This window comes from Simochromis diagramma, unplaced genomic scaffold (assembly GCF_900408965.1).
Source record: "Simochromis diagramma unplaced genomic scaffold, fSimDia1.1 OVJJ01000531.1, whole genome shotgun sequence".
Classification (NCBI taxonomy): domain Eukaryota; kingdom Metazoa; phylum Chordata; class Actinopteri; order Cichliformes; family Cichlidae; genus Simochromis; species Simochromis diagramma.
The window spans coordinates 1154046-1180567 of record NW_024387353.1 but is presented as its reverse complement, the minus strand read 5'-3'; the positions used below and the strand labels follow the sequence as shown (position 1 = coordinate 1180567).

Sequence of the window (26522 nt, the reverse complement as noted above, 5' to 3'; positions counted from 1 at the left end):
TCATAGGAATCGTTGTTTATTTGCCTTTTAACAAATCATTTATACAAGGTCGGGGTGGAAGTTGGCATCCATGGAACTGATCACATGATCTGAGTAAAAGTGATGTTACATCCATTCATTTCTTTCAATCTTCCCCGCCACGCCTACAATTCAATGCTAACATGACAATAACAACATCATCACACACATCCAATCCAAGTCAGTGTCTCTGTTTTTCCTCTCAAAGATCAGCACTGCCATCAGAGAATGATGAGGATTTCTATCAAGTAAAACTGATACAAAAATTTGCTGTTTAGATTTTAATGGTCATTAAAGCATGCAAGTTTAGTTTTTGCTCTTGATGCAACATGTCTATGAAGCTTTAGTGTTTGGTAACAGTTACTATCTGTAATTCATACTCATAAACGGGAGTATTGCCTGGGAATGTTGTTTTTGAAAGGTTTATAAAAGTAGTGTTTAGTTGACTAGAAAGTGTTGGTTAAAGTGCAGTAGTTTGTGGACTAATAGGAGGTGTTGTTACAGATGATGTGATTAATAATTTGATAAAATAAATCAAGGTAAACTATCAGAAATGAAATTTATATCAATTCAATAAATCGCCTGGAACAAGCAAGGACAAGTGAGTAAAAACTCCAATTAGTGCTTGGATTACATTGGTTGGAATAAAACTTAAAGAAACTTGAAAAAAGTTATTTGTGCAGAGTCAGATGACATTCATGTTGTAACAGTAGAGGGCGATACTGTTGCATCAATCCAGAGTCAATCTTCAATCTAGAAGGAAATTAGAAACAGTGAATTCATAGAATTTTTTTTTCTTTACATTTGAGATAATCCTCAGATTGATATGTTAGATATTTAGTGATTGGATGATGTGATTCATTTATGGAATATGTCATAGAATAAGTTGTGCTTTGTGTGGTGTTAGCATATTTTGTGAATTATTTGTATGCTCCTACAGAGGTTGCCATAGCAATTGTGTGTGTGTTCATAGTTTTCTGTAGCTCAATCACTGGACATCAACACTGCTACTTTTAGCAATACCAGTGGTACTATTATTACTGATGCTATGGTAGAAAATCTGATTATAGAAGAACTTACCTCTGATTTTATCCATATTCATCTGAGACAAGAGACAAAAACTCAACATCAGAATGATGATCAATGGGGTTGATTTTGTTTCATTTTAAAAGTTAACAATAGTAATGATAATTTTATGGGCCCAACACGTTTAAAAAAAATACACAAAATGTCACATTTCAGCAAAAAAAGATCTAAATATGCAGACACATACTTACATGGAAGGGAAGGCAAGAATAAGAGTTGAAAGGAAAGATCCCACGACCAGGACAACTAAAACAAGCAGAAAATGATTAAAGAACTTCTGACCAACCAAATAGACTTTTCATTTAAAAACACATAAAGATTTAGTCGACCTGATTGGCTGACAAATGGTGTCACAAAGTTTAAAAACTGTATCTATATATGGCTTTTAAAGATAAAAAAAAAAAGCTCTGAGCACTGCCCCGGCAATACAAATCGTTTCATGAGCAGGTAAACGGCTATAAAGCTGACTTAAAATAAATGTAAATGTAATAATCTACAGGGATTTATCCTGTTTTAGCTTTTCATGAATGAGTTTTGCAACAATGTCAAAAATTATTTACAAATACGCAGATTTAGAAACATTTAGCAACTTTATATATTTGTTAACATTTACTTCCTGGCATTGATACTTACAAGCTGAAGCACTGGCTGGGGCACTACTAACAGGACTATTTCCAACAGTCACGCTGACACATCGAAGGTCTGAGTGATACTTGGTTTCCCTACGGAAATAAATCAGAACAGTGATTCCATTATTTCCATGAGATTATATTATATTTTAAGATCGTCTTTTCTGTTAATGACACAAAGTATATGTACAAGTAATTAACAGTTCTAGATGACCCTTAGCCTATGTCCACACGTACACAGGTATTTTTGAAAACGCAGGTTTTTCTATGCATGTGGGCCTTTCGTTCACATGTAAACTGCATTTTGCTTTTAGCTGTGGATGAGGAAAACTGAGATTTACTCACAACGTTTTTGGCATCACGCTCTGTGCTGTCTTTACATGAGATGAATTTTTGCAATGGTGGATATAGACAAAATACTGTTGCTGTTAATCTTACTATGTGCAGTTTTTAACGCACTTACATATACACACACAGTTACTGTCCCTCCCACCTCCAGGACACTGCGGCGTGCAGCTCGGATCTCAGCTGACCTTTCTCACCCTGGATACAGTCTGTTTGACCTGCTCCCCTCAGGCAGGAGGCTCCGGTCAATTCGCACCAGAACCTCTCGCCATAAGAACAGTTTCTTCCCCTCTGCTGTTGGACACATGAACAATAAACGTACGACTGTTCCCACCACTAACACATGACCCTACGCTGTGTTCACTGCATCATTCCATGTTTTGGCACTGATCACCACCTGCACTCATGTATACATCTTTCTACGTAGCACTTTTAATTCTTATTCTTACTTTTATTTTTTCATGTCTATTTAAGCGCAATTTATGACAGTATGTTTGCACTGAAGCACCGCAGCAATTTCCTAATGTTGTAAACCTGCTCAACATTTGGCAATAAAACCCTTTCTGATTCTGATTCTGATTCTGATTCTTTTAAAAGGACGGAGGAGTCAGAGTGAACTTCTCCATTCAACACAGACGCTCTCACAACCCAAATCCGTTACCATAGTTTTGAATAAATTTATGCATTTTTCTTTCATAGGTTGCTTATACAGCCAAAATACTGTCTTTGGTTATTAACATTCAAAATTATAAAGCCACTTGAACAGTGGCACATAATTAGCTGCCTTTCCAACTTCTCTTTCCCTCCCAGGCTTCTACACTTGGCCAAATGTTGATTGGCCAACATTTCTACATGATTCTGTTCTTGACAGAGTTTGAATGCGTTTTTGGTGTTTTATTGTGGACAGAAGTATTTTTTCAAACCTGTACATGTGCACGGGATTTTTGGAAAAATTGAAAAATACCCATGTAGTTGTGGACGTAGCCTTGGTTTGTTGGCAGTAAGTAGACTCATTACTGATCTGCCTCATTAAAGCATTTCCTGTACTGCAACTTCCCCTTCTATTTTTCCTGTTTTAGATAGTTTATTGTTTTTCACATAATCTTCATAATCTCTTCAGATAAAACGAAACAAAACAATAAAAAAATTTCTAGGACAGCTAAACCTGTCAATCACCAGTTTTGGGCGCAACACATTTCAAACTAATGTATTATTGTAATCTGATTATATTTTTAACTAATAGCATTATATATGTTACTGTTCTAAATAATAGGGGTGCAACGATATTCGTATCGATATTGAACCGTTCGATACAGTGCTTTCGGTTCGGTACGGATATGTATCGAAGAATACAACATTTGTAATTTATTTTATCAACTTTCCTTCTGACGATGCTGTCTGTGTTGAGCGCTCAGTGAATCTGCATTCGACTACTCTGCCTAGGCTGCACTGTCGAGCGCAGATCCACTGAGCGCTCAACACAGACAGCATAGTCAGAAGGAAGAGCGCAGGGCAAGCTAGCAAGACAGAAGTTAAGCTCACCTTGCAACATGGACCTCCCCCACTCTCATTCAGATCTGGCGTTTGGAATTATTTTGGTTTTCATGTGAGGTATGACCCTGAAGGTAAGCGAGTCATCGACTAAAGTAAAACAGTATGTTGGATGTGCCATGCAATGCTCAATTACATGGGTGGGAACTAGTGTGTTAGCGCAGTTAGCTCGTTAACGTGTTGGCCGTCTAGCCCCATGCACGGGCGATCGGCGGTAGCTCGTTAACGGAGATTTGCCGTGTTGTGGCGTTAAGGTCATTTCAACGAGATTAACCTGAAAGCACTAGTGGGAACACAACGAATATGACTGTACATTTACGCCGACATCATCCTAGTGCAAAGACAAAAACAACAAGCATGCTACTAACTTTAGCCGAGTCATTTAGACAGCTGTTAGCACATGATTCTCCTTATGCTGCTGAGAATATAGCCCAGAAGAAGCGGATAGCATAGCTTTTATTTTGGAAAGAGACATTTCTCTGTAATAAACTCTCTTTTCCAAAGATGAGTGATTCCTCAATCAGATACAGGGCTTGCAATATCGCTAGCCCGACGTCCTGGGGCTAGCGATTTTTTCAGTCGGGCTACCAAAATCTATCTCTTCCCTGCCCGTCGGGCTATTGTAGGAAGAAAAATATATGTCAATGCTTTTGCATTCTTTCAGAAATGTAGCTGGGTAATTATGTCATTGGCATCGGTGAGCCACTGTCAATATGTGACATATTGAAATCGCGTTTGAATTTGCGCTTGTTTTTTTGCTTTCACTTTGCAATCGTGCAAACTGTGTATAGAGAGCGACAGCACTGATCTGTGAGTGATGATAATTTGTGCACCAATTCCTCTGACATCGTCTTATTAATCGTTAGCTTACTATGCAAACATGACAAGTGCAATCTCCTGCAGCTTAAACATGTGAGAGGTTGATCGCGCAGAGAATCGCTGAGCTTATGTGAGTGCGTGTGTAAAAGCAGCAGGATTTATATTTCAGTTCTGCTGAGCCAAATAAGACAGGTCAGGGTGAAGAAGTGACAGCCAAAGAAAAGCTTACCACAAAACGGAGAAGTTATGACAAATCAGACTATAAGGCAAAAAGAAAGTGCAGCTTTATGGTTTCATGGACAAAAGAATTTCTGTGGCTATAATATGACGAGCTAAATAACCAGGGCTGCACATAAGTGGTCCGCAGGTGCGCATTCGCTGTCAAAATAAAAAACACGCACAAGGGTTAGGGTTCAATTTAAAAACTGTACCTTTGAGTTAAAATATATATTTATAATTTTAATAAATGACAAATTAAAAGGGCATGAACATTTTTTTTGTATCGAAAAAATATCGAACCGTGACACCAAAGTATCGAACCGAAGCGTGAATTTTGTGTATCGTTGCACCCCTACTAAATAAGTAGGCAATTAAGGAACATTATGTCTTTTAACAAAAGGAATGAGTAAAGCGTAATAAGTTATTGTTTCGAGTCAACATTAAAGTGGGTCTTTGTGTAAAATCTGCAAAATAAAGCCTATAGGTGACTTCAAATTTGTCCTTGAGTTCACCTTTTTCATTTTAGTAATTATAATTTCAAATGCCAGTAGTGTAGACGGATTCAATGAAGAATCTGTTTGTGAACCCCCACAGAGTTATCTGTTTTTTGTTGGCTGATATTTATTATTTTTGAATTTCTGTTGTATTTTACAGCCTGTATATCTTGGTAAGTACAGACGATGTTCACATGAAATTTTCAGGGCTGAAAAACATGTTTGGGCTCATCTGTAATTTCACACCCGCTCCAAATGTCACAATGTTAAAATGTAACCATATATGAATAAAGCATAAAAGCATCACATCATAGCTTCAACAGCAAAACTCCAATTTATTATCTAGGATGTAGTTTAACATAAACAAACTTTGTTTATGACAAACCAATAACTTTTTGGTTGGTCATTGGAAGCAGAGGAAGGGGTTTTTGGCTCTTTGGGGGGATTTAATTTTCTTGCCATGACTCCTTCTGGGCCTGGGGTCTAAATAATTTTCTAATAAAGTCAGATTTAAACATTCACCAATATAGTTTATGGCTGCAAAATTGCAAATGGACTGATTCTTCTTTAGTGCTTTTCTGCTTTATGCAGCACGCCTCATTCACCCATTCAAACAAGCTCTTTTGTCTATGCTTAAGTGCTTTCTGCCTAACACTCATGCTCTAAGGGATGAATTTGTAAAAAGGTACTGACTTGGAAAGTGCCTGGACAACAAAGCAGAAGGGGAGGGTGTCATTGTCTTGTGATTTAGACGGCGTCCATCTCAGGGTGAACTTTCCTGGTCCAATTTTATTCTGAATTGCATCATATGGTCCGCTGAACAGCAGCTCAGAGATCCTTCAACGAAGAGAAAAACAAAAAATGAATCAACTTAATTCTCATAGCTTCTTCAACTACATACAAAGCAAAGTGTTTGTCTGTGAATGAGCATCACTTTGAATGGAGACTTCACCTGACTCACTTCTGTTTGGCTTTAAGGGTTTGAGTTAATAAGCCAAATTTTACTTAAACATAATTTCACGAGTTTTTATTTACTCATGTTGCATTAAAGCAAAATAGCCTTAAAACAGATTTGACTCCTCTTTGGGTTAAATATGTGTTGAACCTACTCTTTATATCTAATACAGCCTTGTATACATCTGACTGTGTTACGCTCTTACGTGTCTTGTTAAACCTGTTTTGTGTGCCAGTGCAGGACTGATGCACAGATTAAACAGAACGCAACGGATAAAATCTTGATTTGATCAATGAACAGAAACATGACAGGAATCCACTGATGTGTGAATGTATTTCTTGTCTAACCTGAAAACAGTTCTGTGGGACAGTTAACCTTACTTTACAATATCAAGGATGTCAAATGTGTTTTTTGTTGACTTACGTGGAGTTTTGTGCCTCTGCACTGATGCTGATTTCCAGAGTCTTATCAACAGGCGTGTAGAGCCGAGCTCTGTTGTTTGGGGTTGGAGGCAAGAATTTGGGCAAAAAGTCTCCCTCTGTGCAGGATGAGACCTGGGGATCCACTGAAAGATGACAGAAAACCAACGAGTTTCTTTCGGGGTGGAATTCATAGTTCGAAGTTAGAACAATATTTCTAAGTTTAGATCAGATCTTTACAGGTTCAACTCCATCTATTAAAATATGGACTTGTACCTATCAGAACAAACTGGATCGGTACTTTGCTGAGAGCATCGTTAGGTGTTTGTGTTGTTTGTGTGCCATTGACTCCAGTCATGGTGATGTTCTTCCTGGGAAAGTCCTCCATCAGCAGCTGTACTCCATAGTTGCCCACATTACTGTCGGCAGTGGGGCCGAACGACAGAGTACAAGTGGACTGCATGAGGAATAAAAAAGGAAAAGAGATCAAATAAGCAAATGTTTATTATTACAACTATCCTTCTGTCTCATTAAACACTAGATTAACAGTCATGCTCACTGATGAGAGGCTGAGGACAGATGGTGGCTTACAGCCGTCACACTCAAAGAGTGAGGAGTTTCCATATCTGCATTTAACCTGATCCCCATCAGGGTCAAACATCAACAGGCTGAAATCTCTCCGACAGTTTGAAGGAACTCTGAGAAAGAATTACAAATACAATCTTCATTTTCCAGGATTCACTTTAGTGTGAAGTTAATGTGCAGCTCCATGCATTCACTCTTAAAATCTGCAAAATACAGCCACAGCCTGATCACTGGTAATTTTAAACACAGCAATATTCAGTTCACTGTCTCAAAATAAAACTTTAAATTGTATAGTTTATATATTAAGCGAGATTTAATTTAAAGCATCACTAAACTACTTAAATATTACAGCAAACATGGAGGAACATTAAAATTACTCTATAATTTGCTGCCATAAGGAACAACAACAGACAAATAAAATATCTTTATAAATTTAAACTTGCCACAGGTACAAAATAGCTGCATATTTTCTCTTTGAAGTTTCTCAGGGGATGTTTCCATTTTAACTGCACTTCTCATTTTGGGAGGTTTCTGACAGGAAGTCTGTTTGTTAAACTAAACTTAAAAGAGATTTTTCTCATTTGGTGACAAAGAAGTTAACTCATCTTCATACTCATCCTCATTTTCTGTTTTTCTCTCATTTGGAGCCTGGGGGTACTGTAAGAGAAGCTCTTTAAGGAAAGAGTTATAGGATTACAATTAAAACCTTTAAATGCAAAAGCTTTAGTGTGGAAACTATTTTTGGTAAATTATTTTTGTTCATTTAATTAGTTTATTGCCACTCTATTACGGAGGCACACAGCAAAATCTCCAGTGTTAAATTAACACTAGAGAGTGTCTATATGGGTCCACACCTCTGAGTGTTAAATACAACACTGTTGAGTGTTAAATTAACACTTTTGACAGTGTTATATGTTTAAAAGTAACCTAGTCAGTTTTGAAGATTAACAAAGACTAACACTGAGCAGTGCTGATTTTCTAACACTGGAAAATAACTCAAAATGTTAGAAATATTCCAGTGTTAGAAAATCAGCACTGCTCAGTGTTAGTCTTTGTTAATCTTCAAAACTGACTAGGTTACTTTTAAACATATAACACTGTCAAAAGTGTTAATTTAACACTCAACAGTGTTGTATTTAACACTCAGAGGTGTGGACCCATATAGACACTCTCTAGTGTTAATTTAACACTGGAGATTTTGCTGTGCAGTGGTTGCAATAGCTGTTAACGTTGACCATGCAGCAAGTTATAGTCTATATTTTTGTCTATATTTTTAGACTTTGCCCTTATACTGTGAGCAGTTTTGTCTTCTACATGGAAACAATATCAGATTTGAAGTTTGCAGTAATGCCACAGTCACTCTTGTCCTGCTACTGCTGTTGCTTTTTTAGCAGAGACACAAACAGTGAGTTGGCTCACCTCACAAATGGGATCATGGTAGACTGGGGTGAGGAGTTTTCTTTGTTGATGTCAGAGCGGTTCCTCAGGTCGTATGTTAATGTAGTTGTCCATGATCCAATGTTATTTTTGATGCCACTCACCCAATCAACACCAGGGAACCTTCAATAGAAAATAGTGTGAGAGTCAGTTTTCAGCGTGTTACACTGTATATAGCAAAACACTACATGGACTAATGTGTGTGTGTGTGTGTGTGTGTGTGTGTGTGTGTGTGTGTGTGTGTGTGTGTGTGTGTGTGTGTGTGTGTGTGAATGATAACAATATGAGTAATAAGTTCATTTTATATATTTTCGAGGTACACTCACCAGAGAGAACCAACCACATTAATGGGAGATGGCTGAACAGACCTAAGTTCATTCTGACACCACTCTCCGCTGCCTTCTTGGTCGACCGTGCGTACCAAAGTGCTCACATACCCACAGTTGCTATTTTGGCAATCAAATGAGAACTCGGGAGTGCAGTTGAGATTGTTCCCCATTAGGCGAATGGTCAGCTGTGGAGTCACAGTGAATACGAATTTAGTAAAGAAAACCTACATTTCAAAATATAAACACATTTTAGAAAAAAACCTGTACATACCGAAGAAGAATTATTTACTACAAACTTCTTATTTGTATAGAAGTTGATTGCACCAACAAAGCCCTTTAAATTGCTAATTAAGAAATCAATATCCTGCGAGTTGCAGACCGTCAGATGCAGCAGCAGCAGCAGCACTGCGGAGAGCGACATGGTCAATCTGTTAGTCTGTCTTCACAAAGACACTTGTACGTCAAATACAGCCTCTCTCTGACTCTCCTCCTTTTATCTACTTGCTGTTTCCCGCATCCTATACAATGTGTAGTAAACTGTTCTGGTATGAGGAAATGTTTCATGCTCATGAGTTTGAGATGGTACCTGATAACTGATAATGAACAGTGAAAGCAAATGTCTCAACCAACTGTCAGGAAATGAGATTAGTTTCCATCCATCTATCTTCTTCCGCTTTATCTGGGGCCGGGTCGCGGGGGCAGCAGCCTAAGCAGAGAAGCCCAGACCTCCCTCTCCCCAGCCACCTCCTCCAGCTTATCCGGGGGAACACCAAGGCGTTCCCAGGCCAGCCAAGAGATATAATCTCTCCAACGTGTCCTGGGTCAACCAACTGTTAGTAAATGAGATTTGTTTCAAAACTAAAAATAGAAATGTTTTAATTGCTGCTTCAACCAAATGTAATAAAGCATTTTAATGTGTGTATTAATTTTATTTTTAAGGCACTCCTATTTAGAATTTGATCCCATTGTTATTTTAGCACTTCTGCATCTATTTTCCCTATTTATGCCAGAAAAAGGGCAAAACACACAACAACCTTGGCCAAGGCAGAGGACCTCCAGCTGCAAACTGCTGATGTACAATTTCTATAGTAAAAGACAGATATTATTGCAACAGACCAAATCCACTGTCCAACTAGCTAGATGATAGTTTGTTCAATACAATTTGTTGACAAGAATGTCTTCCTTGACTTCCCAGTCTCACCTTTAAAGTTTCTATTACAATATCATTAAACTGACTTACGTTACTCACATAGAGAAAATCATCTAAGAGCACAGTAAGTCAGAAGTTTACATCCACTAATCATGGGAAGGAATATCATGATAATATGGGACTTTTAATGATTTATTGAAATTTAATAACAAGAATGCAAGAATTGACTACAGAAGTTTGAATTTATTTAGGATTTTCCAAACAGGTTCATAAGCATATGTAGGTGGTGCTGAAGGTTATGACTGATAGTTTTTACCAGCATGAAAATGATTGGTTTGAACCACTCATTTCACTGACCAAAAAGCAATGGAGATGTCCAGGGAACTCAGGCTACGTCCACACTGTTTTCGTGTTTTTGTCTGAAAATGCTCCGCGTCCACACTAGTGTTTTCAGTTGTTTTCACAGAGTTGTGCGTCCACATTGAAACCACCGAAAACACTTACATTCCAGTCCTGCGCATGCGCAAAAGTGAGTGAGAATTAAAGAATTGGAAGAAAAGCTATCTGGAGCATGTACAAATTGATATTAATCTTTTTTAGGGTTGTCAAAATTGAGAGCAATCCAAACAGCTGCTGTATAATGCCCTCTGCTATCCTAGTTTAATTGGTCACATGACTGCATCACATGAATAAAATGCGTCATCGTTTTAGAAAGTCTGCGTTTTCGAGTGTCCACACTGCGACGGGACAGCTCTGTTCTGAAATGTGTGCGTTTTTCCTTGGGAAAACACGGTGTCAGTGTGGACGGAAGGCCAAAACGGAGAGAAAACGATGCGTTTTCAAATGAAAACGCATTAGTATGGACATAGCCAGTGAAGCGATTAGACAGAGAAATGTAGATTTACAAGCCATTTCTAAACGGACTGTTTTCATAGCGTGTTTTCTGTGCATAAAAACTTGAAGTTTTTTATGCATGTCTCTATTGCCCATTTACTTAAACTAACTGCATCCTATCTAACATTCATACCCCAATAAATGCATTCAAGATCATCAGCTCAAACAAATGTACCTAAGTATAAGTTATTCACACTGTGTGTCTGGAAGAAAACCCAAACTGTCACCTTCAGATGAGAGGAAATTAGTTGGGATGGTAACAATCCAGGAACAAGGCTCTATGTTCTTTAATAATACTAATTATTATCATAATGATTTAAGTGACATGTAGATAAATTATTTTATGCTGACAAAGCAACACAAATCACCACATCAGCAAATGATGAGATGTGAGCTCACACAATCTTAACTTACTGTTCTGGAAAGTCTGAACTGTTATTTGTTCTGATCAGTCACTTTTTTTCTTTTCAAAATCCAAAGCACGCTCATGCTTAGATGTCAGAGAATGTGAATAATTTGATAAGGACTGAGATCTCTCCTCAAACACGTCATCACTAGACACCACAGTGTCAGAATGTGCGTTGTTCTTTAGAAAAAGGCTACAACTGAGACACACAACGAGACAACTTATCAACAGAAACTGAAAGAATGTTATCTGACATCAGATAATTTTGGATGCCTTGTGTGGATTGTTGTTTAACGGGTAATTCTTTTGTGGTTTGACACCCTTCACATCTTCATCAGATGTGACAACCATACAATCTTTCAATGCAGGAAGTAGGTGAACTAACTACGGTTGTTATGGTTGTTACGGTAAAGCATAATGTCAGTCACTGGGGTAAATAACTGACAGACCTTTCAGATTAAGGAAAAATAAGAAATAAAAAATCTAATTTTTAATTTTATGAGGGTAAAGGCATATTTGAAGTGTGCAAGTAATTCTGTGGGGAATACAGATTACAGTTATGATTTTGGCACATCAGTTTGTTCAGTTCTGCTGAAAATTATGTGTTATGTTTGTTTGTTTTGTCCACTTTATGTTAAATGACAGTGGACTTAAAATCAAAGGTCTCGACTTTCCTTTTCAGCTGGACTGGGTGTGAGATCCTTTCCATCACTTCGAATTGTCTGGTCCAGCTTGGGCCAGATCACTTCCTCTTGAGCCCTTTCCAACAGACCCACTTCTCCTCTGGCACTGCATGCTCCTGGTGTCTGTACTGCTTACAGAACCATAACTCCATCGCTCCACCTGTAACTTAAAAATGAAACTCCCCAGAAAACCCTCTTTTGGCACATGGACCTCGCCATGAGTCAACTCCACACAATTAGAGATGCACAAGAAAGTTGCATATTCTCTCAAAAAATTCCCAGGGCTTCTCTCTTGGAGTAACTCTACTCCCAGCCCGTAACCCTGTCATAAGAAAACATTAGCCAGTGGTTAAATGTCAAGATTGTTCAACTCAATTGTTCAACTGTCCTTTTATGTACCTTCCCCTTTTTTTCTGAAACAAAACTCAGTTCACTCCACCTTTTGTTTCAGAAACATCTAAATGAAAATCTCTGTCATAGTCAGGCACAGCTAAACCCCAAATGCTTGCAGGTTACCATAGGCAACCACTCTGTGCATTATTAACCCCTTCTACAAATACCCTCTTTGGATGTGTGCCACTTTATGTATGATTTTGTGTTATCTCTAGTACATATAATGTGCATGTGTGGAGCCACCTTTCAATTTTCTCTAACAGTACACTTGCATACCTCAGTTCTTGTCTTCCTCCCCCTTTTGTGGTGGTCTGGACACTGTCAATCCTTCACTTCAAGGCAGTCGTTCGTCTCCCCGAATTCCTTAACCCCATTTGATTCCCCACACTAAAACAACAGCATTCCTCTGTGTCCTCACCTGCTCCTCTCACTCCGTTCTCCTCTCCCACTTTTCAGTCCAATGACAGTCCGTTCTCTTCAGCTTTGTCCCATGTATCTCTTTGTCCCACTGTCTCTTTCATTGCCATCTTGCTCCAAACATGGCAAATGTCAAACTCAGACAGACTCCTCAAAAGTCCTTCACACACGGTGAGGTTGCAGCTTGCTGGAAACGCATCTCCATCCATCCAATCTAGATGATGGATCTTCTCTTTCTGATGCCGTTTGCTCATAGCTTTCCCATGCTGGACCTCTCTGCTCAGGACTCTGGTATTGTCTCTTGGACTGTTGTCCACTGTTGATGTTCATGCTCGTGCTTCTGGAACTGCACTCCGTGTCTTCAAGGAGAGATTAGCTTCCTTGGAGCCTGCTTTTTCAGGATGAGGAAGAGAAGCTGCAAAACAATTCAGCCAAAGCTCAGGCTGGGTGTTTCTAATGATGTTAACCTATAATTTTCTTCCGACTGCTGCCCGTGGAGTATTGATCCAGGTCCGTTCCCTACCTGAACTCTCCTAACTTGAAACCCAGAAAATGAAATTTTTATTTGTTCTTAACCGCAAACACAAAAAATCTTCATCATATTGTTATTAATTATTTTCATCCACAACACTCCAAATTATGTTTTCTTTTGTGTCCAGCAGGGGAAGAAGGTGACCTGTAGTATCACTGCTTCCCCCAGTTGGAGACAATTTCTCACTCACACTTACACACTTTTTATTTTCTTTATTTTCATTAATTTTCTTTCTTTCTTTTTCTTTTTCTTAACCCATTGTTTTACACCCACACATTAACCTGTTAACTCACTCCTCCAACCTCATTTTCCTTTCTCCCCAACAGCTCTCATACAGTCCACAATCAAATTCTCCATTCATCCTTGAATACTTGATCACCTTTAAATGTCACTGTTAATTTGATCAGTTTATTTATCATTATCTTAACACTAATCCACTGTTGAGTTTTCTTTATTTACTTTAGTTCATTTTCCCCTATTTGATCACTATGATTTCTTTGCTATTATTATTTCACCAACAATCAACAAATGTACTTTGTTTCCCCTTTTTCCTCAAGGGAGCTCACACACACACCATTCTTTCAGACACGCGCGCACACACACACACACACACACACACACACACACACACCATTTTACTCCTCCTTCGTTCCACCTATGAACCCACCCCTCGAGGCTGGCTCTCACACATCTCATGCTTCTCGCAGTGCGCTTCACAACTCGCTGCAAGACACTTCCTCCTCTGCTGATTCAGGACAACGCCCTTATCAGCACAAAGAGCGGGTGCCGTCCGCTCTTTTACACCTCAACCATCTCCTGCCGCGATTTCTACACACCACAAACACACACTTTTAGACTCAAATTCCTTTGTTACTTTAATTGACTCCCGAACTGCAGTCGAGACGCTGACTCTAACGGCGCTTTCAACACACACTACACAGTCTACACACGCTGTAGTTAGTTGGCTAAGCAAAGCAGCTCGTACTCTCACTAGCGAAGCAACTTGCCCCCACTCTCATGCAGGCTATCAACCGTGACTAGGATCTAACATCTAGCTTTAGTTATTTAGGAGTCCCCGGTCCCCAGGTTACCAGCCTAGTCCTCCCGTCCCACGGGTCTCACCCTCGCGTCCGAGAGTGAGTGGGGCAGCCAAGCCTGAAACACACACGGCCGTCAGCCGGTGACGAGGCCTCAAACCCCGCTTTCTAACTACACAAATTCGTAACAAACGTCTCCTGCTTTAACGCACTGAGCCTGATTTTCTTAGAGCACGCTAAACATCAACCTGAAGTTCTTAGCAAAAGTCTCTTGCTTTTGTCGCACTGGGACTCTTTATTCTACTGAGTGAATTTAAACTGGGATGCGCTCAATTTAGCGAACAGATAATTTAGACTTCATCCAATATGCATGGTTCGAAAATAAACGGGTCGTGCTTTTTAGTCATGTGAGCTAGCTCTCTGTTCGCCTCATTTTCACGATCTCAGCTCTGCCAATTCATCCTCTCTGGGCCTCGAGCGAATCTCCCGGGTTTCGCCACCAAAACTGTTACATAAAGCAGTTTCACCCCGGTTCTTTTTATTCCTCGGGCATCCAGAGATCAGTAGTCATTTCACAAAACCTTTATTCATCTTCAGTCACGCATGCATCTTCTAGGAGGGAAGACATGCAAGGCCGGTGTCCCTCTGCAGATCTTTACTTCTTTGTTTGTTACAACCAGTTTTATAGAAGCAACCCCATCGTAAAACCCACATGGTGTGTTGCAAACTCCGTGTTTGTGTGCGAGCACGTGAGTGCCTGTGTGCGCGTGTACCTGTGTGTTTATGTGAGTGCACGTGAGTGTGCGTGTGGATGTGGGTGTGTGTCTCTGTATATGTGACTTCCTGCCAGTCATAAAGAGGGCCATCTCCCCTCACCCAAGCTACACCAAATTCCTCTACAAAACATAGTTAACAGATTACAAGCACTCAGACCCCCACTCTGCATCCACTGGGCCATTGACCTCTTGTCTTACTTTTACAGCTAAACATTTAGAGAGTCTCCTGAAAACCTACTTCTAAGTTGTGACAATTATGAGCTTTTATTATAGGTACAAGCATCATCATCCCCCAACTGTAGCTTCCTGTCTCCTTTTATGACAGGCAGACCCCCGCTGTCCATAAATTCCTTTCCCTCTAAACAATTACACACACTCTCAAGCCTACAGCTAAACCAGACTGAAACACACAGACAAATCCCTCCCTATTCCTCTGATCTACTGCTGGATCCTCTCATCTAAGCAAATTTAACACATTATCTTCTAATAATTGTTTTCTTGTACTCACACCACATAATCTCCAGCATTGTTGAGGTGTTTTCAGCTGCTTGCTTTTGATGCAAGGAGTAATAAAAAACCTAAGCACATTTTTCCAGCCATATTCTCTCCGTTGTCTAGAGCTGGTGGAATTATGCTGTGAGAGACATGTGAGAGCCAATCGTCCTCTGACAACTCAAGATGTAATTCAGATTCCAACTTTTGTTTAATATATAATGTTTCATTCCTTTTCAAGTTTCGCAGACCAATATATAATTTTGATAAAATTTTTGATGGAGGATTTTTATACGCACCTGATATTATTTCTATTATCTGTCTTCCTTCTCTCAAGGCCTTCTTCCTAATTTCTGTATTGTAAAAGTATCTTAATTGGAAGTACCTAAATAAGTCTGATTTATCCAGTCCAAACTGTCTCTGTAGGTTCTCGAAAGATTTGAATATTTTCCCGTCTATTAATGTGCACATTGCCGTAATTCCTTTATTAACTCATCTTAAAAATGTACTATCCCGTTGGCCACTTTGGAATTTTTGAGAATATGCAGGCCAACTCAGCGGTTTGCAGTCTTCTATAATTCTATATTTTGTCGCTATAATCCACCAGAGTTTAATAGTGAATTTAATAATAGGGATTACGTGCGTAGACTGTATAGTTTCTTTGCCCAATCTTGCCTGTGGATGACATGATGAACAGTAATTTATCTCGATATGCTTATCATGAAGACCTTCTATGACTCTGTGGTGGCCTCTGCCATCTTTAATGGTGTGGTCTGCTGGGGCGGCAGCATCTCTGCTGGGGACAGGAAGAGACTGAACAGGCTGAGCAGAAGGGCCAGCTCTGTTCTAGGATGCCCTTTGGACCCACTGGAGGTGGTGAGTGACAGGAGAATGGTGGCTAATCTGTCACTCTGGCTGGACAACATCTCCCACCCCATGTAGGAGACTGACAGCACTGAGCAGCTCCTTCAGTAGCAGGCTGCGGCACCCACGACGTGGGACGGCGATATTTTGCAGGTCTTTCCTCCCCACTGCTGTCAGACTCCACAAAAAAAGACTTTTGCAGCTGATCAAAAACACACATGTGCAATAAGATTAAGTGCAATTGCAGTCGCACAATTTGAAGCACATGTCACATTTATATGCTGAATTTGAATAAACATTAACTCTGTTACCAGCTGCCAATACACAATTCATCATTAGTGCTTTTAGCCCCCGACTTAGCGTTGCTGGCTATACAGTAAGACAGACTTTCACAATAAAACAGGAAACATGAATCACAACTCAGAGACACGGACTCAACACAGAGAGACAGAAAATGACACATGGAACTGAACTATACATGAAACCACAATTCCTAAAATATGGATAACAGAAACATGAAACTCTAATAATAATAATAATCACCACAACCACAAGAGAACAAGAACACAATCCATGATGCAAAATTACACCAAAACATAATAAACTCAAAATACTGGGTCCAACGGACCCAGAACCATGACAAAAATCAGTGACATTTGACTGTCCTGTTGCTCGCATTGAAATGTATAGAGCCTATTTAAAATATAAAACTTAAAATTATCTGTAACCTAGTGTTGTTACCACTGTCCAGTTTGAAAAGGAATGAGAGAAGCTGCTTATTTTGTCATATGTGCTGATATTAAACCCAAGGTACTTACTTGCTAACTGACTGGATTCCCATTAACCTTATAACTCCTGTTGTGCATGTGTGTGTGTACAGAGAGACAGCCAGGTTCATAATGGATATAAGTTTTTTCAACAAAAGGAGCCACATTCAGGTAAAAGTGTAAGAACAAATGATCCGTCAATAAAGGATAATGTTGGATCAGTGTTTTAGTATTTATATATTTTATTAGATGTGCATGTGGTTTGGTTATTTGCCTTTTGGTTGAAAGTACACTGAGAGAGGACTTTTCTATTAGTGATTTCAATAGTATTTTTTCATATTAATTTACTTTTTTCATCTAATACAATCTATTTGGGTATGATTGTCAGTCCAAAGAAAGAGAGAGGAAAGAGGGGAATGTGAGGAGAAAGTACAAGGTCAGGAAGAACCAGGTAAGAAAACAGACAGGGAACAGTGACTGGCACAACAGAAACTGTTAAACTGCTTGACAGAGTTGACCACCAAACAGTGATAGATTTGCCAACCTCAAGGTGAGTTGACATAGGTTAGAATAAAAATCTGCAGAGCCATATTAGTAGTATCTGCAGTAAAGATCTTTTCATACATTGTACCATAGGCACAGTTGCCTCCATTTTTATAATTTTTTTAGTTAATAATTTGTACATTTAAAGGACTCTTCTATTTTTGGAGTGTATTTTTATGTATCTGTATTATATTATACATACACATTAAAAGTGAATCTCTGTCCAAATAATGCACTCAGTTTACTTTTTACTCACTGTGAGCATCATTCATTATTCTCCCCCAGTAATTAAGGTTAGGATATGTATTTTTTTTTTTATTGCAATCCATTCTTCTTTTGCAGCATTTAAATAACCTTTATCAGATTTGATGGTTTTGTTACAGACTTTTCAAAAAAGTGTTTTGCTTTTCTTTCACAAATGTGGGTATTAGAATTTTTTTTTTTAGAATTGAATATTGATTTACTGATTAGCATTCAAATATCTCAGTGAAAACAGAATAAAGATCATAAATAGATAAAGCAAGAAACCACGAGACAAGGCTAATCAAAAGGTATTGGCTGAAGCATATCCTTATTAAATTGTGTTAAAATTTACAAAACAGTGATGTCATGTTTTGTGACGAGGACCCAGGCACAGAGAGACTTGATGAATTTAAGAATCTTATGATTTAATAAAGAAATTTGCAGACTTGCACAGAGAGGGTAAAATTATGATGACTGATAACGGAGACGAAGACAACAGACAACGAGGACAGGGAGGAACAGGGGTTTAAATGCACCAAGGAGACAGTCAGAGAGAACTTGGGACAACTGGAGGCATTTAGGGATGCAGGGACTGACAGAGACAGGGAAGAAGTCTCATTGTGACAAGTAAAGTTTATCTGGCATGGCTGGGCAGCTCTCTGGGTGCTCAGCACCCCCAAAGCTCTGATCCTAGAATCGCCCCTGTGCCATATTATAATGTTGCAAACAATCACAAACTACAGTCTCTCTAACTCCAATGTATACCAAGCAATCTATTATTCTCAACACTACTTAATGACTTCCTAAATGCACGGCATCTTCTGGGTGAAGTCGCGTCTGATTGGGAATAGGGCCTTGTGTAGTTCCAGGATCTCTTTCGGAAATTGGTTGTTCATGTTGAAGTCCGTTCCTTTCAGCTACCTGCTCCTTCTACTTGAAATGGCCAAATTTGGCCACAATTGGATGTGGTCTCCCAGCCCCCGATCTCTTAGCTCCGATAAGAAGGACTCTTTCGTGACTGTTCTTTATGGTGTCCTCGGAAGCTTCAGGTGGGTTTTAATTAAGCTTTTCACTGTTGCTTCTGTGTCCTCTCCAGCAGATTCTGGGATACCAGAAAACACAAGATTGTCTATCGTACTACTGGCATGCAGTGTATTAACAGTCTTTTATTTTTTTTATTTTCTAAGTTCAGCTGGGTCCCATTCTCGGTAAGAGACTTAACCGGCTCCCATAGCGTGGCTTTTTCAGCAGCGTTTCCACCTGCTGCTGGTTGAACTCCATGGATTCTCTCACGGATTTAAATGGTGTAAAACCTCCACCAGGACAACCTTGCATCGAAGCTGGCATTTGCATATCGATTAACTCCAGGAACTTAGCAAAGTCAGGCGATGTTGTGCCGGGGGAGTCTGCCTGGCGACATCTTTTCAATGATGGCATCCTAATTTTGGCCATGGAGGCTGTGTTCTGGGCTTTCTTCATCACTATATCCTCTTGTTTAGATTCTCTCCAAGATGTAATGTTAATATAACTGAAGCTTAAAAAAACATTTGTTAAATTCTAAGCTACCATTTGCTTTCTTTCTGCCAAGAGTCCGGCATCTGACATCACCAACAGCAGCGGTCCCCAACCCCCGGGCCTCGGACCGGTACCGGGCCGCGAGAGTTGAGGCTCAGGTGTGAAATGTATGGTTTTCAGGGTTTTTATCGGTTTTCAGCGTTATTTTGTTATCGTTTTGATCGTTAACTCGTTTTTCCTGGGTCATTTTACGTGTGTTATGAATAAATCTTCTTTTTTTTTGGTACCAGTACTAGTTTTATTTTGCTGTATTTATCCGCGACACCTTAAAGGCCGGTCCGTGAAAATATTGTCAGGCATAAACCGGTCCGTGGTGCAAAAAAGCTTGGAGACCGCTGACTTACAGCATTCTCTAGTGTCACTTACCTTTTTTTGGCTGTCAATAGAAAATTATACTTAGTAGTCAGTATAATCTATTAACTAGAAAGCGAAAATTTCAGAAGAAATTTTAAGTGTGCCTATGCCGCTGCCAATGAGTGTAGTTTGCCATTCATACGGCTACAAAAAAAAAATCCAAATAAGGGTAGACAGGCCGTACTACTGCTGGCATACCACTAGAGTGAGCCAACACACCACAGATTAAGTTTCACTTTCGTTTCAAGTTAAGTTTCACTTTCCTTCCCATTCATTTCAATGGGCAAAAACTTGCATTAAAATATTCATATTTAAAAAACTATAGAAGTAATAAACACCAAAAGTCATAGCACACCATTTCTGATCCAGCCGCAAAAAATGATATAACATATATGAAGCTTGTGTCAAAACTGTGGATCCGAGGAATAGTAATAAGTGTGCCTCTTGGCATAGGCACACTTAATAATATAAGTTTGCATATGGTAGAATACTGCATGTTGACCTTTTGATGTCTTAGCCTGTTGTTCACTACAAGACTTTGTGTGCATTCCAGAGTGCTCTGGCATTCACACCCACATCCTGGGAGCATGGGAGAGGTCGTACCTTCTCTTATTGTTTTGTGGTAGGATAAACGTAGCTATATCAGTTCTAGTCTAAGTGCCTTTTGTTTAGATTAACCTGCGGACTTCCAGACCAGCAGGTTTAGGGAAGTCTTTATGGGGTCACACTCTGACCCCCCCCCCCCCCCCCCCCCCCCCCCACACACACACACACACACACACACGCACGCATATACACATCCACATTCCAATGTAAGGAATAAACACACCTACGGATGTATAAATAAAGACCAGGGCAGTGGCAAAGCGCGAGTCCCTGAACTCTCACTCCCGTGGGAGCACTCTGTGGCTGCCCTTGCTGCAAGTAAGTAAGAGAAGGGAGCTAACAAGCTAACTTCCACGTGTGTCAGCCTGGATTGCTGCCATGTTTTACATGTATTAATTTTTGTTTAACATTTTTAACTATTTCACATGATTAATTCACTGTTAATTCACCAAGTTGGAGTATTTCCAGGGAATGTCGTTTTTGGAAGACTTGTAGGAGTAGTTGACTAGTAGGTGTTGGTTCAAGTGTAGCAGTTTGTGGACTAATAGGAGGTGTTGTTACAGATGATCTGATTAATAACTTGGTAAAATAAATCAAGCTAAACTATCAGAAATAAAATTTACATCAATTCAGTAAATCGCCTGAAACAAATGAGGACAAATTAGTAAAGACTCCAATCAGTGTTTGCAACAGTGACACTTCAAAGATTAGTCATACTTGCACAGCACTCTGAAAATAAATAAATACCATGAGTCCATTTTGGATGTTATGTTATACTTCATTAACAGCTTAAAAATATTTTGATGGATTTTGTTTCCAGATAAATATCAGTGTGATAGTTTTTTTTAGGTCAGCTCTTCACACTATTATTAGTTTTACAACATTTCAAGATTTGTAATTGTTCCATTCCTCGAAAAGCAAGGTTACGAAACCAGTAATTATATTAACAATAATTCCCACTTTACTAGGACAATGATTTACTGGGTGATGAGTACTATGTTTATTTATGTTGAATACAGTAGTACTCCAAATATAAACGAAAAAGATTGTAAAGTCAATAAAACCACAGTGAAATAAAAATAAAAAAACAGTTCCAAAGCACAGATTAAAAGTACTGATAAATGAAAAGAATGACAGAATCAAATAAATTCAGATATATAACCTTGCACTTAACATTATATTTTTTACTGTACTTATTTAATTTGATTACATTGGTTGGAACAAAACTTAAAGAAACTTGAAAAAAGTTATTTGTGCAGAGTCAGATGACATTCATGTTGTAACAGTAGAGGGCGCTACCGTTGCATCAATCCAGAGTCAGGTACATCTTCAATCTAGAAGGAAATTAGAAACAGCGCGTTCATAGAAATTTTTTTTTTTTACATTTGAGATAATCCTCAGATTGATATGTTAGATATTTAGTGATTGTATGATGTGACTCATTTCTGGAACATTTCATAGAATAAGTTGTGCTTTGTGTGGTGTTAGCATATTTTGTGAATTATTTGTATGCTCCTACAGAGGTTGCCATAGCCATTTTGTGTGTGCTCATAGTTTTCTGTAGCTCAATCACTGGACATCAACACTACTACTTTTAGCAATACCAGTTGTACTATTAGTACTTAGTGGTAAAGAGCAGTTATTGATGCTATGGTTGAAAATCTGATTATAGAAGAACTTACCTCTGATTTTATCCATATTCATCTGAGACAAGAGACAAAAACTCAACATCAGAATGATGATCAATGGGGTTGATTTTGTTTCATTTTAAAAGTTAACAATAGTAATGATAATTTTATGGGCCTAACACGTTTAAAAAATACACAAAATGTCACATTTCGGCAAAAAAAGATCTAAATATGCAGACACATACTTACATGGAAGGGAAGGCAAGAATAAGAGTTGAAAGGAAAGATCCCACGACCAGGACAACTAAAACAAGTAGAAAATGATTAAAGAACTTCTGACCAACCAAATAGACTTTTCATTTAAAAACATATAAAGATTTAGTCGACCTGATTGGCTGACAAATGGTGACACAAATTTTAAGAGCTATATTTATGTCACCTCTGGATTTATGGCAATTAAATATAAAATAAGGTCTGAGCATCATTTCTGCCTCCAAGAAAGGAGATAAATATGAAGAGAAATTCATTGCGGTTAGTTGTTCATTTTTAGCTTTTCATTTCTAATTAATGAATTTTGCAACAATGTCAAAAATTATTTACAAATACACAGGTTTAGCAACTTTATTTTATTTGTTAACATTTACTTCCTGTCATTGTTACTTACAAGCTGAAGCACTGGCTGGGGCACCATTTCCAACAGTCACGCTGACACATCGAAGGTCTGAGTGATACTTGGTTTCCCTACGGAAATAAATCAAAACAGTGATTCCATTATTTCCATGAGATTATATTATATTTTAAGATTGTCTTTTCTGTTAATGACACAAAGTATATGTACAAGTAATATGGGTGTGTTTGATTAACAGTTCTAGATGACAAACCAATAACTTTTTGGTTGGTCATTGGAAGCAGAGGAAGGGGTTTTGGCTTTTTGGGGGGATTTAATTTTCTTGCCATGACTCCTTCTGGGCCTGGGGTCTAAATAATTTTCTAATAAAGTCAGATTTAAACATTCACCAATATAGTTTATGGCTGCAAAATTGCAAATGGACTGATTCTTCTTTAGTGCTTCTCTGCTTTATGCAGCACGCCTCATTCACCCATTCAAACAAGCTCTTTTGTCTATGCTTAAGTGCTTTCTGCCTAACACTCATGCTCTAAGGGATGAATTTGTAAAAAGGTACTGACTTGGAAAGTGCCTGGACAACAAAGCAGAAGGGGAGGGTGTCATTGTCTTGTGATTTAGACGGCGTCCATCTCAGGGTGAAATTTCCTGGTCCAGTTTTATTCTGAATTGCATCATATGGTCCGCTGAACAGCAGCTCAGAGATCCTTCAACGAAGAGAAAAACAAAAAATGAATCAACTTAATTCTCATAGCTTCTTCAACTACATACAAAGCAAAGTGTTTGTCTGTGAATGAGCATCACTTTGAATGGAGACTTCACCTGACTCACTTCTGTTTGGCTTTAAGGGTTTGAGTTAATAAGCCAAATTTTACTTAAACATAATTTCACGAGTTTTTATTTACTCATGTTGCATTAAAGCAAAATAGCCTTAAAACAGATTTGACTCCTCTTTGGGTTAAATATGTGTTGAACCTACTCTTTATATCTCATACAGCCTTGTATACATCTGACTGTGTTACGCTCTTACGTGTCTTGTTAAACCTGTTTTGTGTGCCAGTGCAGGACTGATGCACAGATTAAACAGAACGCAACGGATAAAATCTTGATTTGATCAATGAACAGAAACATGACAGGAATCCACTGATGTGTGAATGTATTTCTTGTCTAACCTGAAAACAGTTCTGTGGGACACAGTTAACCTTACTTTACAATGTCAAGAATGTCAAATGTGTTTTTCTTTGACTTACGTGGAGTTTTGTGCCTCTGCACTGATGTTGATTTCCAGAGTCTTATCAACAGGCGTGTAGAGCCGAGCTCTGTTGTTTGGGGTTGGAGGCAAGAATTTGGGCAAAAAGTCTCCCTCTATGCAGGACAAGACAGGAGGATCCACTGAAAGATGACAGAAAACCAACGAGTTTCTTTCGGGGTGGAATTCATAGTTCGAAGTTAGAACAGTATTTCTAAGTTTAGATCAGATCTTTACAGGTTCAACTCCATCTATTAAAATATGGACTTGTACCTATCAGAACAAACTGGATCGGTACTTTGCTGAGAGCATCGTTAGGTGTTTGTGTTGTTTGTGTGCCATTGACTCCAGTCATGGTGATGTTCTTCCTGGGAAAGTCCTCCATCAGCAGCTGTACTCCATAGTTGCCCACATTACTGTCGGCAGTGGGGCCGAACGACAGAGTACAAGTGGACTGCATGAGGAATAAAAAAGGAAAAGAGATCAAATGAGCAAATGTTTATTATTACAACTATCCTTCTGTCTCATTAAACACTAGATTAACAGTCATGCTCACTGATGAGAGGCTGAGGACAGATGGTGGCTCACAGCTGTCACACTCAAAGAGTGAGGAGTTTCCATATCTGCATTTAACCTGATCCCCATCAGGGTCAAACATCAACAGGCTGAAATCTCTCCGACAGTTTGAAGGAACTCTGAGAAAGAATTACAAATACAATCTTCATTTTCCAGGATTCACTTTAGTGTGAAGTTAATGTGCAGCTCCATGCATTCACTCTTAAAATCTGCAAAATACAGCCACAGCCTGATCACTGGTAATTTTAAACACAGCAATATTCAGTTCACTGTCTCAAAATAAAACTTTAAATTGTATAGTTTATATATTAAGCGAGATTTAATTTATAGCATCACTAAACTACTTAAATATTACAGCAAACATGGAGGAACATTAAAATTACTCTATAATTTGCTGCCATAAGGAACAACAACAGACAAATAAAATATCTTTATAAATTTAAACTTGCCACAGGTACAAAATAGCTGCATATTTTCTCTTTGAAGTTTCTCAGGGGATGTTTCCATTTTAACTGCACTTCTCATTTTGGGAGGTTTCTGACAGGAAGTCTGTTTGTTAAACTAAACTTAAAAGAGATTTTTCTCATTTGGTGACAAAGAAGTTAACTCATCTTCATACTCATCCTAATTTTCTGTTTTTCTCTCATTTGGAGCCTGGGGGTACTATAAGAGAAGCTCTTTAAGGAAAGAGTTATAGGATTACAATTAAAACCTTTAAATGCAAAAGCTTTAGTGTGGAAACTATTTTTGGTAAATTATTTTTGTTCATTTAATTCGTTTGTTGCCACTCTATTACAGAGGCAGTGGTTGCAATAGCTGTTAAAGTTGACCATGCAGCAAGTTATAGTCTATATTTTTGTCTATATTTTTAGACTTTGCCCTTATACTGTGAGCAGTTTTGTCTTCTACATGGAAACAATATCAGATTTGAAGTTTGCAGTAATGCCACAGTCACTCTTGTCCTGCTACTGCTGTTGCTTCTTTAGCAGAGACACAAACAGTGAGTTGGCTCACCTCACAAATGGGATCATGGTAGACTGGGGTGAGGAGTTTTCTTTGTTGATGTCAGAGCGGTTCCTCAGGTCGTATGTTACTGTAGTTGTCCATGATCCAATGTTATTTTTGATGCCACTCACCCAATTAACACCAGGGAACCTTCAATAGAAAATAGTGTGAGAGTCAGTTGTCCGTGTATATTAGTCCATGTAGTCAACACTACATGGACTAATATATATGTGTGTGTGTGTGTGTGTGTGTGTGTGTGTGTGTGTGTGTGTGTGTGTGTGTGTGAATGATAACAATATGAGTAATAAGTTCGTTTTATATATTTTCGAGGTACACTCACCTGAGTGAACCAACCACATTAATGGGAGATGGCTGAACAGACCTAAGTTCATTCTGACACCACTCTCCGCTGCCTTCTTGGTCGACCGTGCGTACCAAAGTGCTCACATACCCACAGTTGCTATTTTGGCAATCAAATGAGAAATCGGGAATGCAGTTGAGATTGTTCCCCATTAGGCGAATGGTCAGCTGTGGAGTCACAGTGAATACGAATTTAGTAAAGAAAACCTACATTTCAAAATATAAACACATTTTAGAAAAAAACCTGTACATACCGAAGAAGAATTATTTACAAACTTCTCTTTTGTATAGAAGTTGATTGCACCAACAAAGCCCTTTAAATTGCTAATTAAGAAATCAACATTCTGCGAGTTGCAGACCGTCAGATGCAGCAGCAGCAGCAGCACTGCGGAGAGCGACATGGTCAATCTGTTAGTCTGTCTTCACAAAGACACTTGTACGTCAAATACAGCCTCTCTCTG

The 26522-nt window shown here is 38.7% G+C and overlaps 1 protein-coding gene across 4 annotated transcripts; it reads right to left on the bottom strand.

Moving 5' to 3' along the window:
- Positions 1 to 26522, bottom strand: LOC120718576. Of its 4 annotated transcripts, none has more exons than XM_040007122.1 (11): positions 26316 to 26520; positions 8884 to 9071; positions 8540 to 8680; positions 7095 to 7233; positions 6812 to 6992; positions 6540 to 6681; positions 5855 to 5998; positions 1738 to 1826; positions 1296 to 1350; positions 1099 to 1120; positions 1 to 771 (listed from the first exon to the last, which is right to left on the bottom strand). In XM_040007122.1, exons 1-10 carry the CDS (start codon positions 26460 to 26462, stop codon positions 1117 to 1119), a joined length of 1230 nt encoding a protein of 409 aa, XP_039863056.1. In that variant the 5' UTR covers positions 26463 to 26520; the 3' UTR covers positions 1 to 771; positions 1099 to 1116. The 4 variants fall into 4 exon arrangements, with proteins under 4 accessions (XP_039863056.1, XP_039863055.1, XP_039863054.1 ...); XM_040007121.1 differs by lacking the exon at positions 26316 to 26520 and adding an exon at positions 9158 to 9360 and having other exon boundaries at positions 1292 to 1350; XM_040007120.1 differs by lacking the exon at positions 26316 to 26520 and adding an exon at positions 9158 to 9360.